The following is a 15,617-nucleotide window of genomic DNA, read 5'->3' as shown; positions in this document are numbered from 1 at the left end:
TATGGCCCAAAACTTTGTTAAAGGTTGTGTATTATATGGCACAAAACTTGATTTCATGTGATGTATAATATGGCACAAAACTTGATTTCATGTCATGTATTTTATGGCACAAATCTTGATTTCATGTCATGTATAATATGGCACAAAACTTTGTTAAAGGTCATGTGCTATATGGCACAAAACTTGGTCTTATTCCATCTGTAATATGGCACAAAACTTGGTTAAAGGTAATGTTATATGGCACAAAACTTTGTTTGTACATATTTAGTACAATTATTTGCCTTATTTTAGTTAATAGTTCAAAGACTTTAAGGTTATTATGCACAATAAAAATGACTATTATATGAAAAGAAAAGGTAGAGGAAATGATTTGAATTTTGGATATACATTATTGGTATTCAGTTGCCACCAGCAGGTTCACTATTAAATCACTATTTCTCCTTTATTTCAGTAAATGGGAGATAATTCTGTGTGAATTTTGTGGGTCCCATGGTGCGCACGTGGCTTGCAACCATTTGGAGAAACTTGGGAAGCATGATATATGTAAAGGGTGCAAGGATGTTGATGAAAAAAGTAAGTGCTGTATTTTAGAAGTAAATGTAACCGTTTTCTTGTATAATTCTGAGCCCCTGAGACAAATCAGCAATAGTCATTAGAAATGTTAACAGCAATTGTTTGTTCCTTATTGCATAAATTAAACCAAATACCTACAATCTAAACAATAAAAGAATGTTTTCAACAAAAAGCTTGTATCATTTTTGGGCAATATGGCTAAAATGTTTATTATCAGCAATATGGCTAAAATGCTTATATCAGCAATATGGCTAAAATGTGTATAATCAGCAATATGGCTAAAATGTTTATTATCAGCAATATGGCTAAAATGTGTATTATCAGCAATATGGCTAAAATGTTTATTGTCAGCAATATTGCTGAAATTATTAAATTTTGGTTACAAATTACATAACAATAGGACAAAATAAACCCTATACATTTTTTCTGTAATATAGCTCGGGAAGAAGAATACCTGTTACATTCACCACCAAACAAGAGAAAGTCATTAGAACTCCTGCAGCTTGAACTCGCTTCATCGCCAGAGGCTTCAAAAGGTGCTAGTCCATATCCAGGACCATCCAGTGCAGTGAAGAAGTTAGGTCTGCCAATGTCCCCGACTGCAAACGCAAAGAAAGGTAAAAGATATGCGGGCAGTGAAGCGAGACACAGTATGGCACAAGCAAAGAAGTCGCGGCGGTTATCGAAAGCGAGTGCAACAGTAACATCAGCATCTTTAAAAGATAAACATTCAGAGATATTGTCCAGCAGTATGTCTAGTCAATCATCCGAGGAGTCCAGTGATGATGATCTGCAATTAAGTTTAAAGAAATCAAAATTGAAAAAGATGAAATTAGAGAATGCATGGGATGTGATGCGACGGAGAAAGTTAGAGTCAGACAGGAAGATTGCAGAGAAAAGGGATAAGAATAAGAATATTAAAACTGAAAGGAAAAGAAAAACGGATGCAGTAAAAAGAAGGCAGGGTGAATCATCTAAGGTTCTGACGCTAGAGGATACTGGTAGAAACCTGAAAAATGGAGAAAATGAACATTGCTGGACAAACGATGGGGATAAAAGCGATTTTTCAAATCTAACTGATCAGAGAAAAGACATGATGAATAAACGCTTGTCTTTAGCTGTTACAAAGTCAGAAAAAGGGACACAAAGTGAAGAAAAAATGTTTAAAGGACGTTATAGCATATCTCCATGTGCTGGGACATCAACAGTAAGCGGCATTGATAAAAATAAGAAAAGGAAATTGAAAAGGGAATCATTGGAAAATGACAAGGGACAGACTACGTTGACAAATTGGTTAAAGCCCAAGACACCAGAGACAAAAATAAAACCTCCAGCAGCAAAAGACAATTTAAAAGATGAAAACACAGAACAAGCTTTAAATCGAACACCAACTAAAGGAGGTAAAAAGCCGGTAATTATGGAATGGAAAGGAAAACAGTTGTTGATAAGGTCGCCAAGAGTTTTATTGAGAAGAAGCAGAAGTCGAAATGTGGTGACAATGAAACCGAAATGTCTAGAAATAGATATGACTGATGATAAGGGGAGTGTAGACTGGAAGAATGACATAGATCTTCTCTCCAACATTGAAAGTGATGTGAGAGTAACAAGAACTATGGTTGATATTGATCAAATTGAAGTTGCTAAAATTTCTGCAAAGAAAGGGAAACAAAGCAGCGGTAAGAGTAGTACTGTAAAAAAAGTTGCAAGAAATGAAAGCATGGAAACTAAAGTGTCAAATGCGAATGATAAAAGATCTTTATTGGTACAAGAAGAAGATGAAGGAGAAGCTAGAAAAACTGAAATGTATGTTAAAACAAAAGCATTACTTGGGAAATCTGTCAAAAATGAACGTGATTTTGGCAGTAAACCTGATTCAGGAGTAGATATTCACGATACACAGGTGAACATGAAAAGAGAGGACTCCCCAGCCAAAAATTTGAGGGTTCGGACTGGTGGTGATAAAACAAAGACAAAATTGGTTAAGGATCAGGGTAAAATTCATATGGATACTCCTGTTCATGCTAACGATAAGATATCTGTAAAATTTAAGCATCAGAATTCAGCACCGATTAACATAAAAAACTCGCCAGCTAAAAGTTTGAGACCTCGTCATAAAAAAGACAAGGGAAAAAACATTTCAATAGAAGAAATTGGAAGCATTTCAGAACATTATGTAAAAGAAAATGAGCTCACCCCTACATTGCAAACTGGAAACTGTTTTAATTTTGCAGTACAGAAAGACAAAAGCTTGAAAGAGGAAGGGTCGCCTTACAATGGAGGTTCACCTTTAATTAAAGTAAAAGATTCTTCACAGTTCGGATCAGTGATTCTCATAAATGACACTTATGATCGTAAAGTTAATGAATCTGTGGATGAAGCCAAGATCAGTCAGGATAATTTGGAAAGGTTGAAAATGTATAAACCAGTTGCTTTATCTGATTCACCAGCTAAAAATCTAAGGAAAAGGAGTCATCAGGCTGATAGTACTAAAGAAATTAATGTGCAGAAAGAAGATTCTGATAATGATCGATCTGTCAGTGTTGATCATTTGGAAAGGTTAAAAAAGTACCGGCCAAAAGTTGACTATATGAACTTTAGTGATACAGGTCAGTCGTTTGCAAGTATTGACCAAGCAGCAATTGACAATAAAAATAATGCTTTAAAAGAGAGTCAAACATTTACAAAGTGTGTGAACAAACAAAAAGACAATGTAGCTCAACATGCAAGTGTTCTTTGGCATCTTGAAGGAACTCGTCAGCTTATTAATGAATCAGTGAATGTTGTCACAAAGCCTCACGATTTCGGCTGTGAAAATACTTGTCCAAATCTTCAGTCTGCTACAAAGGGAGGTAACTCTGCTCAGGGCACAATTAAATCGACACAAAGCAGAGGTCTTGATTATTCGAATATTCTAGGAGAAAAAGTGAATGAACTCAGTGATAAGCTTCCAACGTCTGTTACAAAGGTCTATTCTTCCAATGAGCAGAACAGTGTGGCAGATTATCCTCCACAAACTTTATTAACAAAACATATACGGTCAGGTTCTAGGCCTGAAAGCTTGGACTCTGTGTTCTCCAACAATCCTGCTACAAAGCTTAGAAGCAGTCCAAGATCTTTGAAGAAAATGTCCTCAAGTGCATACAAGAACACTCACATGCAGAATAATGTGTCATTAGGGGAATATAAAGAAGTGAGTGTGGACCCAATTATGTCACAAACTTCATTTCCTGACAAAAGTGTTCCCAATAAAAATGATGCGCAGTGACCAATGTTGTGAAATAGACTGTATAAATGAGTTAAAAACAATCAGCGTTAACTAAGAAGCATGTCCCAATGATCTGTCATTAGAACTCTTTTCACGTCACTTAGCACAATAAATAGTTCACATGTCCATAAAACATCTATGGTGAATATTAGGTGTGAGTTAAACGCAGAACTGAACGAGTGTTAATGATGAAAGTGTGTTAGAGACTGATATTCAATTTAGTGATGCGGACAGTGATATCGTTGAGCTACCAATGCTAGGCAGTGTTATGTGATAAGAGTGTTTGAATATTGTATACGTATATGTCATATATGAAACATTTTTATAGAATTATTTGTTGTCTAAAACTAATTCTTATCTTTTTTTTCTTCTTTTTTTAAACTGAGATCTATCTTTTGAAATTTTTTTTTTGCAAAGAGATATAAGGGCCTTGGAGATACTGATAATTACATGGAAATATGCGGCTTTTGTTATAAAAATATTTGAAGGTGCTAATTTGAAAATTGATACAAAATGTAATCTATAATTATTTTTTTTTTGCATTTTTTGGTTTGATATTTGTTAATAAGATTAAGATGTTACTAAGATGGATTTTTGTGTAAACTATGATACTTATAAGTATGTGTTTTAACACAAGGAAGATACACTTGGCATTTTGCTCAAAATTGTTGACATTACTTGCATGTGTTCAACACTTGTGTATTTAGTTTGAACTTAAAACTTGTGATATTTGTTTTTGCACTATGTTTGGTTCAGTAACTGAGAAGTGTTATTAAAATTATGCAATATATTTAGGTCACTTTGATAAATTTCTGAATATTCATGAGTTTTTAGCTCGACTTTTCTATGAAAAGGGGAGCTATCCTACTCGCCCCGGCGTCGGCGTTAGCGTTGGCGTCACACCTTGGTTAAGTTTTTCGTACCACCCCACTTTATTTCAGAAGTATTACAAGTATGGCTTTGAAACTTACCATACTTGTTCACCATCATAACCTCCATCTACAGACAAGAGTACATAACTCTGTCAAGGTTTTTGACAGAATTATGGCCCTTTTTTGACTTAGAAAGTGTATTGAGCTTGGTTAAGTTTTTTGTAGCCACCTCACTTTATTTCAAAACCATTGGAGGTATTGCTTTTGAAACTGACCATACTTGTTTACCATCACGACCTTCATCAACAGACAAGAGGACATAACTCTGTCAATGGTTTTTGACAGAATTATGCCCCTTTTTGACTTAGAAAAATACATTGAATATGGGTAAAATCCACTTATTGCCTTAACCCTTTGAGAATATTGCTTGAAACTTTAATTGCATTCACATCATTACCCCATCCATCTGTAGCGCAAGAGAAGGAACTCTGTCTAAGGATTTGTTTTAAAAAATAAGAGCCCATTTTATCGGACTTAAAATCTGGGTAACTTTTTGTACCAGTCAACTTTTTGACTGAACTGGTGAGATATTAAATTGAAGTTGGAATACTGTTTTACCATCATAGGCCCAGAACAGGCAAAGGAGAAGGTAATTCGTAAAGGATTTATTTGAATTATGCCCTTTTGACTTAGAAACCAGTAAAATTTTCATTCTTGTCCACGTTGTTGACATTAACCATTTGAGATAATACTTTGAAGTTGAGTTCTTATGTGCCACATGAACAATAATCCTGTAAGCAAGGAGAAGATAACTCCGTGAAAAGTTCTTGATTTGTACTTAGAAAAAATTCCTAGTTAAAGTCTTGTGTGCCCTTAACTGTCAAAGTTTTGTTTTATAGGCAAGCACTAAAAAAGTCGAGCGCGCTGTCCTTCTGACAGCTCTTGTATTATGAATTCTTAAATTGTTTGATATTTGTTGTAATTCTGTAAAATTGGTTACAGATTGTATTGTGTGAAATTATTTTTAAAAATTTACCATACATGACTTTGATTTATAAATTTTTGACTTGATAAAATAAAAGATTTAACTTTATGAAAATAGATGATAATTTAAACATTGTTTATATGTAATACAAATTATTGTTGCAAATAGGGATTAATTAGGAAGAAGTTAGTTTGTTTGCATGATTTTTTTTTTGCATTTCATTACTTGCCTTTGTCAATAGATGTTTGAGTTATATTTAAAGCCTACTTATTTTATGAATAGTTTGAAATTATATTTTTTTATGTTTTGTGCCTTCTTTAATTTTTTAGGGTCAATAGAAAGTAGGGCTGTCATTGAATATGGCAATATCGATATATCATCAATATTCATCATTGGTTACATTATCGATTCACACTTTAAAAGTATCAATTCAAGCTTAAATTTATTTATTTCTCTTTGGGAATATACCTTAATAATTTGCCTGATAAAAGAAGTCACTTTTTTACAGTTTCTTGGCTAACTTGAATGTCAAACTCCATTTTCAAATGTTAGTGACAAAAATATCAGAAACAACAAACTTTCTGTTAGTTTGTCTCTCGATATATTGATACAAAATTTTCCATCTATGGCAGCCCTTATAGAAAATAAAAATTTCCGTTTCTAAAAAAAAATCCGGTCCAAAAGTTTTAAAAAAAGAAAGGGTTTTTTTTTGTAGGACATAAAAAATTGGTATTATATTTCCCGCCTCTACCACCATTCCCCTAACAGTAAGAAACAACAACACTGCCCTTATATTCTTTTCAGACTATTAACTAGACTGTCACACGATTATCATATGGCTTTATAATCTTGTGTCACCCTCTGCAGTTGGCCTGCTTAGTTGTATTGGTTTAGCATTTTAATAATAACATTGTAATTTTACTGGACATATTAAAATTAAAATCACAACAAATTTATTCAACACTTTATTTGAGTCACTATTTATAAATTAATGGAATTGTTAGAAATTAATTACCAGGTGCAACTGAAATGAATAATAGTAATTTTATCCTGTACATTTAGGACCAGTATTTATAGTATTGGACAGAATTTTCGAGAATTGAACATATTTGACAAGCATTGAACCAATATGGTATTGGACCAATATTTCTAGCATTGGACCAATATGTCTGATATGATAAGACAATATTTTCTTTACATGTATATTAAGCATTGGACCAATATTTCTAGCATTTAATCAATACTCGTGCTATTGGACCAATATTGAAATCATTGGACAATGTATTTAGCATTGGACCAACACATGTATATGTCAAGTATCTAGCATTGGATCTTTATGTTAAACATTGGCCCAGTTTCTCTTGCATTTTACAAATATATCTAGCATTTTGACTTGTTACATGTATGTAATAATTTCTGTTTGTCAGCTCAGATTATAACATAGATGAGTGATTGAATCAAAGTAATTTTTATGTGACAGAATCTTTTGTTATTTATAGTGCACGTATGAATTCCTATAAATAAAATCATGTAAAACTACACATCTTGCAGTATTCCTTTCTCAAAGACTTGGTAAATGAAGTTTCTATTGAAAAATTGGTAACTTATTTTGGACCTCTGTGGACATGCTACAAGGCAATAAACGATAAAAGAATTAAGTATATCTGAATTAATAAGCAGTTGCTAATGATATTTCTGTATCGTGATTTAACGCTGAGTTTTAGCAGTGCAATAATTTACCTATGACATGGCGGGCAGGGTAAGGCCTCTATTTTGAGTAGATGACCCCTTTTGGGTCAAGGTCACATTGGCATTTTATACCAAAACTGTTTCAAATCAATTACTCCGCAGCTTATAGAGCTTTCACTGGACAAATTTCATGGGCGCATTGGTCATTCCAGTACCTGACCTCTATTGATTTTTGGGTTCAAGGTCAATGTTACATTGATATTTTATATCAAAACATTTTCCGACCAATTAATGGCTCTCAAATGTCACGGGTACATTGGTCTGGGACAGTAGATGACTTATTTATTCCGAGGCCAAGATACCCATTCACCTTGTTTGTCCAAACGGTTTCCAACCAATAACTTGACAACCCAATGCAAAGAAAGACGACGACATAACTTTAGCAAGATTTGAGGATTTAAAATAAAACAGCATTAAACGAAATACAGCTTTAATATACATATGGGAAGGTCTGACATCTATTTAATTATACTATTAAACTAATATAACTATTTTTAGATATACAAGGTCAGAAAGAAGAATATAGTAGGCTAAAATACATGTACTTATTACACAATGTCTGTAAATAGCTTGTACATGAATATGTTATATAGAGTACCATTAAATTACAAATCATGATGAAAGTAGTAAATGAAGCAAGTTCTTAAAAAAAATAAGTTATGGTCGTTTATTAAGAACCTTAATTATGTGCTAGGAGTGGTTAAAAAATCTTAATGTTCGTATAGGCCCATTGCACGATGACATCACAAGCACCTGCTACCAGAATTTAGCAGATTTACCGGTTGCCAAGAAGAACCAATGTTGATAAACATTATATAGCAGCAGAATTTTTAAATTCTAATAACTTTTTTATTTGTGGATCGATTTTTTAGATTCTTATACCATTTGAAAGTTCTTTACATTCATATTTTTAAATAAAAGCGGTTTATCATTTTTTGCTTTAAAAAAGGAAAGCTCAGCTATTTTTCAACTGTTATTTCAATAGTTTTCTAGCACTAAGTTTATTTCTTTACCAAGAAAAAATGAAAATTTATTTGTTAATTTATTTTTTAATGTATAAATAATAAAATATGAGTAAAATGACCATTCTAATGATATAAAATACTAAGCTGTTTCATGAAAAATAAGTTTGTTATTATAAATATACTCGTGAAATTACTATATTTTGCATTTTATCAGCCACCATATTTTGCCAACCATCCGAAAGTTACCTGTATCTCTTATCAGTAATTTGTTACTATTAACAGATTTCATAACAATAACATGCAAAGGGCATATTCAATGCAAGATTTTTGTCTCCTTAAAATGGTTCATATCAGTTCAATTTGTTCACAAAACTCTGAATGGTAGATTAAGTAGTAGATGCTCTGAGAGTATATTGTATCAGCTTGAGTGTTTTAAGTTCCCAGATTATTGTACTCACAATCTCTCTTGATTTAAACATGTATGTTAGCTAGCTATACATGTCAACCGTCTCTCAATTTTCCGATTTAAGTTTTTCCGTTCCCCTTTGTTCTTCTTCTTTTTTATCCATCATATGGTCCATAAAATCTTCTGCAAAATTCAAAATTTTGCGCAAAGCCAACAAAGCCAGGATGCTTATATTTTCATCGAGCTCTTCTTCGTTCTCGTAATTCTTTATCGGAAGAACATTGGCGCGCGGAAGTCCGAGAAGTTGTGAAGCTTTACCCACGTGTTCCTCCACTTCCGGACTCTTAAAGACCAAAGACACATCTTGTTCGACTTCTTTACTGAGTTTATCTACCTTCGTAAGAAGAATAATTTGTGGTATTCCTGAAAAAAAGCTGATTATGATAAAATAGATAAACAACAAAATATGAAAAAAATAATCATATATCTGACGGTTAACATGAATAACGTATGTAGATATCATGAAAAAAAGGATTGCTGATTTAATTTACGTAGGAAAAAAAGTACTGTTTTCGACACGAATATATCATTTTAGATTTATATGCTCCAGCTTGGCCTACATTTCATAGAAAAACTCAAGATATTAAAACTTCAGGACTTCTTGGTTTGTTAAAGTATTACTGTCTTTCTAGTTCGCTGTTAATCACCTGTTTTTTATGCCCCCACAAACTGGGGAGCATATAGCGTTGCGCTTGTCCGTCCGTCCGTACGTCTGTCCGTCCGTACGTCCCGTACGTTCTGGTGAACGCAACTTCTCTTAAACCGGATGGCAGATTTAGCTTAAACTTCCAGGGATGAATAACCTTAATGTGTAGATGGTAGTAAAGGAAGGTATTTTGGCTGCGACCAAATTTAAGAGAATTATGGCCCTTTATTGATTTTGTCCAGAATAAAAAGTTCCACATAACAATCTTACATGCAGATATGCATGCTCTTGTTGACGAGCACATCTGCACAGCGGGGGCATCTGTGTCCTTTGGACACAGTTCGAGTTTATTTATGACTAAAAGGTTATTTCTATTTTTATTATATATCTTATAGACTATAACTGGTCATGTTTAAAAAACTTTTTATCTATCGATATATCACGGAATTTTACCATAAAACTAGTTCCAATAGTCTAATTTGTTTCAGGAAAAAGCCTCAAACCCAACAAGAAATTACATTACCTTTCTGATTCATTATATTTTGAAATGCTTTCATTTTTTCTATGATTTTAGATGTTAATATCTCCAATGTGCTGGCGTCCAAAACAAAAACTGCACAGTGTATGACGTCATCCGCGGTAGGACATGCAATGAAACCAGGCGTTTTTGGTGTTATCTGAGTGGTTGGATTGAACTTAAAACAGAACACCAAATATGTCAGTAATCGCAACATGCATATACTATTTTTGAAACCATGCTACATATACTTCATTTTTATTAGAATATTTGATCATTTGAAGTGATTCCTACTAAATATTGTCAAGAAATCATACCGATGGCTGCAGATTAAAAACTAGTCAAATTCAAACACCTTCCTCCCTAATTTATAATCTGACCGCCAATTAAGTGTCCTGCTTTTACTTAATAAATTACTTAATATTGCTTTATCATTTGCCAGAATAATGGAAGGAGCTTTCGTAAAAATATCAATAAGAACAGTATCTTATCCAATTTTTTAAATACCTGATAATAATTTGGTATGTTCCCATCCAGCAAATAGTTACACTCGAATACATCCAGACCCTGGGATTCTTCTAAACCACGTGTGTCACATAACCGGAAGTTCAGTGGCGCCCCAGACTTCACCTTTACCTTGTATTGTGTGTACTGAAGCATAATTATTTTGAAATATTCATCGGACTTTAAATAAGCAATTAAACAAATATATACTTTAATATATAAATGTGGTGTTTAAGAACTTTACTTATTAATAGCCTGGCGGGAAGATGAAGCGTGAAGAGAAAAATTAATATGTAAAGACGGGGAAATTGTTATTCTTTATCATTTTGCCTTTGATCTACAATTTCAGATCAATCAAACATTTCCGAATGCACACAACCTTTAATTCATACTGTTTCCTTAAATAGAGAAAAACAGAATCCTGTATACTAATTAAGTCTTAATTAAACAAGAAATGTCAAAATGACACATTTGTCCCATCCCACAAGATTACCTTTAATTGGTAGTAAGAATAAGTAACCATAAAATCACAGTTAAACTGATTATTTAATACAGTAGTATGTGTTTATGAATAAGAATAGAAAACACAATTATCTTTTAGCAGGTTTACAACAATGGTAACACTCAGTCATTTCTAGTGAAATGTGATTCAAGGTCAATGTGAAATCGACCTTGACCTTTGGTTCCCTGCACCTTAAATCAGTAGGGTCATCTTCTAGCCATTATCAATACACATGTGCAGTTTGAGGGCCAAGGGCACATGAGATGTCGGAAACGGCTTTTATATACAAGGTATATATGGCCAAGACTAATTGATCTGTCATTTAGTTTGAGGGCGAAGGGCTTATGGGTAATAGAGTTATTGGTTGGAAACCGTTTAGAGATAAACGATCAATGTTACGTTGACCTTTGAACACTTGACCCAAACAACCAAAAGGGGTCATCTACTTGCCAAAACCAAAGCATCCGTGCTAAGGGTCCCTTACGTTTTTCGAGTTATTGGTCGGAAACGGTTTTGAAATAAACGTCAATATTACATTGACCTGGTGACCCCAAAACAATAGGATTCTCAATTTGACCTTGACCCAGTCACCACAAAAACAATAGGTTTCTACTGGTCATGATCGATATTAATTCCAAATTCAAAGTTCCTAGTCCCAGGCGTTCGTAAGTTATTGATCGGAAACGGTTCGGTTTGGTGTAATAAATTAGACAATAATAGCTTAAGACAACAGAGAGAAACTCTTCAAGGTCTTATAACCTTGACTTTGTTATGGGTCTCCAACCTTTCAAGAGAGTTGGAGTTGCATATTTTACACCGCTTGAAATTTGAACAGAAAACAACAACATTGTGACCATCATGAGCAAAAGAAAATGCATTTTTGCTAGACCAGGGAGTAATATTTTAGGGTATAATTATTTTAGTAGAATGATAGAATGTACATTTATAATATTCACAAAGTGTACATATGTTCTTAATAGTAAACTAAAGATGAAATGGGTCAAAAGTTTGGATATGAAAAGTTATAATGTATGTAAAAGTACAAGTCCGATGATACTGTTATATGTTCTTACCAGATTCAATTAAACATCCTTTATGCAATTCGTAAAGTAAGCGGTTGTACAAGACTTTCACCTTATTTATTGGTATAAAAAGAAAGAATGATACTTCGTTTTTAAAGCACTTAATCTACTTATTATTTCATTTGTCTAACGATTGCGTTAACAAATTCGTGGTCCAAATATCTTTAATACTCACAGCAGTCGTAAGGCTTTGCTCTGCGCTACCACTCCGCGCCTTCTGAGTAATTCGACCTCGAAATATCGAATTGATAGTGTTGAAAAAACTCGACTTTCCTGCACCAACTGGCCCAATGATCAAAATCCGGGCATCTGTCACTTTCAAGTCAGGGATTGGTTTGAATGATACAATATCCTCCGTAAGCTCATTTAAAAACTGAAAGAAAATTGTGGTGTCGAAAATATTATTATACCTACAAAAACTCATAAAGAAACGGTTTTGAGATATGTCAAATCATGCTGTACAGTATTTGGTTTGTTAGCAAATTAGCAATTTTGTCACATGAAATGATGTCTATTATAGAGTTTAGTAGGTTTTCTTTTTCGAATAAAGTACAATTCTTCATACTTTTTATCAATCATGGATAACCCAAATGTATTTTCTTTGTTTATTTTGTTCAATATGATCAGATATAACAAAACTTTATGCTTATTTTAACTCGTCACTTTCTTTATACATTTCAAATACGAAAACAGCGAGTATACGCAATGATACCTGATACAAGATCGTTATACAAAACTGATTTTATTTTAAAAAACACGCATGACTTTACAAGTTCCTAATATATTAATAAGCTTAATATAAGAATAAACTTATAAAATATTAAGATAACCTGTTCATTCCAGCTTTTTATCTTTCGCCATGGTTTCAAATGCTCTTTCTTTATAGGTTTTGACCTCTTCCCATCTTGATATGTAATTAAACGGAGAGAAACATACGAAATATTTGAAACTTACTATATTAATGACACACGATATAATCATCATCAAAATCACCGTTAGCATGCTAATACTACCACAAAGATACTTAACCTTAAGTATATATGTTTTATTATTATTCATTATGAATTTTAATCGAGTTTAGGCGAATTTCCGTAAATTAGGAATATTATCAATAAAGTGTCTAGTATTTGATGTTTGTCAGTTTATATATCATTTATGAAAAATAGACAGCTTGAATAATTGTTTTGCAAAGGAACAACATATAAGTAATCGAAATTGTTTAAAATTTGAATATACCAAGCAACCTGTAATTTCTGTTTCGCACGATATCAACAATTTGCATGTTTAAAATAGATAAAACACAGCTTACCTTCGACTTTATAAACCTCTAACTCGGTGACGTTCATGTGACCATTATTAATTTGGTCTGCAGTAACACCTTTATTGTCGTAGGAATACCCAATGTTCATATGACCATTGAGAGCAAAGTAGATACCTGAGCTGTTAACTGTGTTTTGGAAGGTCCTGAGGTCATTACCATAACCAAATAATGGGCCGTAAGATGAATTACAGAATAAAGCATTCTGAGAATTTCCAGATTTTATCGGAAATTTATTAGGTTTTTCATTCCCATTAAATCGTAACTGATAAAGGAAAGCGGAAGTGTCGTTCATCCATTGCTCATTACTATTCCAGCTTACTTGTACATAACCACCATACACTGATCCTTGTGGGTTATACAACACTGTGACTGTAGGTCCCTGATTGTCACATTTCTGGTGGAACGTTGTCGGGATACATCCATCTCTTGTAATGGCGTAGAGAAGTTTAAATGTTTTAGGACCTGTACCTATCCATTGCTCCAGCTGGTCCATATCATTATCTGTTAACTTCCCGTCCATTTTGGTACAATGTGTAGACTGAAATGAGCGTTCTGTTCATTAATTACCACAATTAATTAATTACCACAAGTCATTTATTTTATATTATCAAAAATTTGGTTTGTTAAGTAAGCATGTCATATTATGTTCTTTCAATACTGCATTTGTCGAGAGATTGATATAATATATACACATCTATTTTACATATAATGATATAGATTTCTTTTTGTTTTGTTGCTTTTCCTTTCCTTCCTTTTTTTCCCTCTCAAAATTTTGTGTTTATGAATTCAATGCCTTGGGCTCTATCACAAATTTTGTTTACCCGGATATTTAGTAACCTTTGTTACTAAAACGGTTTAACTTTTATATAAAATTTGATTTGAAAACTTTTGAAATCATTCTGATTCATTAAGTAAGTGTAAAGATGACAACAATGTCAACATCAACGTAATTCAAATTGTTATATAGTTAGACGCATATTTACCTCTTCATTTTACTTTATTTGTTTACAATTGTTAGTTTTCTGATATTGATACAGTCATTTTAAGTCGAAGAATTCTCTCTCTCTCTCTCTCTCTCTCTTTCTCTATTTATATTTTCATTGTTATTTTAAGTCAGAAGTCGATAATCTTCAAAAGAGCAAATTTGATTTAACCAAAGTGTTTCAGAACGTATAACAGCAGAATTTAATAGTTTTGGCTTGTAAAATGGTACAAGGTAACATTTCTAATTACCTCCCTTTATTTACATGAAATGTTAAATTCGGTAATATCTTTATAAATGATGCTTTTTGGAACAAAAAGTATTCATAAATCTTAATTTGAGCATCATATTTATTATATAAAACCATAAAAATGTGTTACAGGATCTTTAAGCTATTAACCCCTAAATATAAAAAAATATATTTCTAAACAATCTGTTTTCTTCGTGTACTGTTACAGTTTAAAGAATGTATTCATTGACCAAATAGCTGACCAATCTTTTGTATTATTTTTTTTATTTAATACAGTTTTAGCGAATGGAAGTCAAAACACCACTTTATTAACATTTGACTACTTTTATGACAAATTATTACACATCCAGTTCTACTTTCCTAATGTGATTATCCTCCAAAGGGATTATTGTCCCTTTAAGATAACTGAATTTGAGCTAAACGCATGTAGAACGTCAGTTGTCATAGACTATAATTGCTGTTTTTAGGTCAAACTTATCGTCAGTCATATTTTCTACTTTCGCTTTTAAACGATTCAAGATCTTCTTCCGATTATTGTATATACTTTGATATTTGAATGAAGAAATGATTATATATATGATAATTTTAACACAGATATAATTAAAATCAATATACATGTTCATGACTATGAACTGTAAAAATAATACAAATAGAATTTAAACAAAAAGTACAAACCACTTAGTCTGCTCTATGTAGAGGATGTGTCCTACAAATAAATGACCACTGTACATAATGTGTGCAACGTAAACTAATTTGAATGTGTGATTATTGAAAGGACCCTGTGCACTACAGTTATTATTTACATGTATTAATACCATTATGCAAAATTAAGTTAAACTACAATGTCTCTCTATGTCTCTGTCCCATTTTTGTTATTAAAAGAATCGCAAAAGAAGACAAAATACTGTCAGAAATAGTAATAGTGGATGTATATCATA

The 15,617-nt window shown here is 32.7% G+C and overlaps 2 protein-coding genes across 2 annotated transcripts in view; one reads left to right on the top strand and one right to left on the bottom strand.

The window, feature by feature from the left end:
- Positions 1-3,838, top strand: part of LOC132725559 (uncharacterized) — a 30,707-nt gene extending 26,869 nt beyond the window's left edge. Inside the window, exons 9-10 of the mRNA XM_060710695.1 lie at positions 452-573; positions 1,011-3,838. Of these exons, the coding sequence (XP_060566678.1) occupies positions 452-573; positions 1,011-3,838 (2,950 nt within the window). The remainder of the gene's footprint in view (positions 1-451; positions 574-1,010) is intronic.
- Positions 3,839-7,857: 4,019 nt separating this feature from the next.
- LOC132725562 (interferon-induced protein 44-like) lies at positions 7,858-15,377 on the bottom strand. Its single transcript, XM_060710697.1, has 7 exons — positions 15,355-15,377; positions 13,436-13,985; positions 12,957-13,030; positions 12,302-12,499; positions 10,546-10,689; positions 10,045-10,216; positions 7,858-9,238 (listed from the first exon to the last, which is right to left on the bottom strand). The coding sequence occupies exons 2-7, from the start codon at positions 13,965-13,967 to the stop codon at positions 8,922-8,924; spliced, it is 1,437 nt and encodes a 478-aa protein (XP_060566680.1). The 5' UTR covers positions 13,968-13,985; positions 15,355-15,377; the 3' UTR covers positions 7,858-8,921.
- Positions 15,378-15,617: the final 240 nt, after the last annotated feature.

Source organism: Ruditapes philippinarum, unplaced genomic scaffold, assembly GCF_026571515.1.
Source record: "Ruditapes philippinarum isolate M1 unplaced genomic scaffold, ASM2657151v2 ctg4328_1_1_1_1, whole genome shotgun sequence".
NCBI classification, from domain to species: domain Eukaryota; kingdom Metazoa; phylum Mollusca; class Bivalvia; order Venerida; family Veneridae; genus Ruditapes; species Ruditapes philippinarum.
Note: the sequence above shows the minus strand (reverse complement) of the source record. Positions and strands in the feature narration are given on the sequence as shown.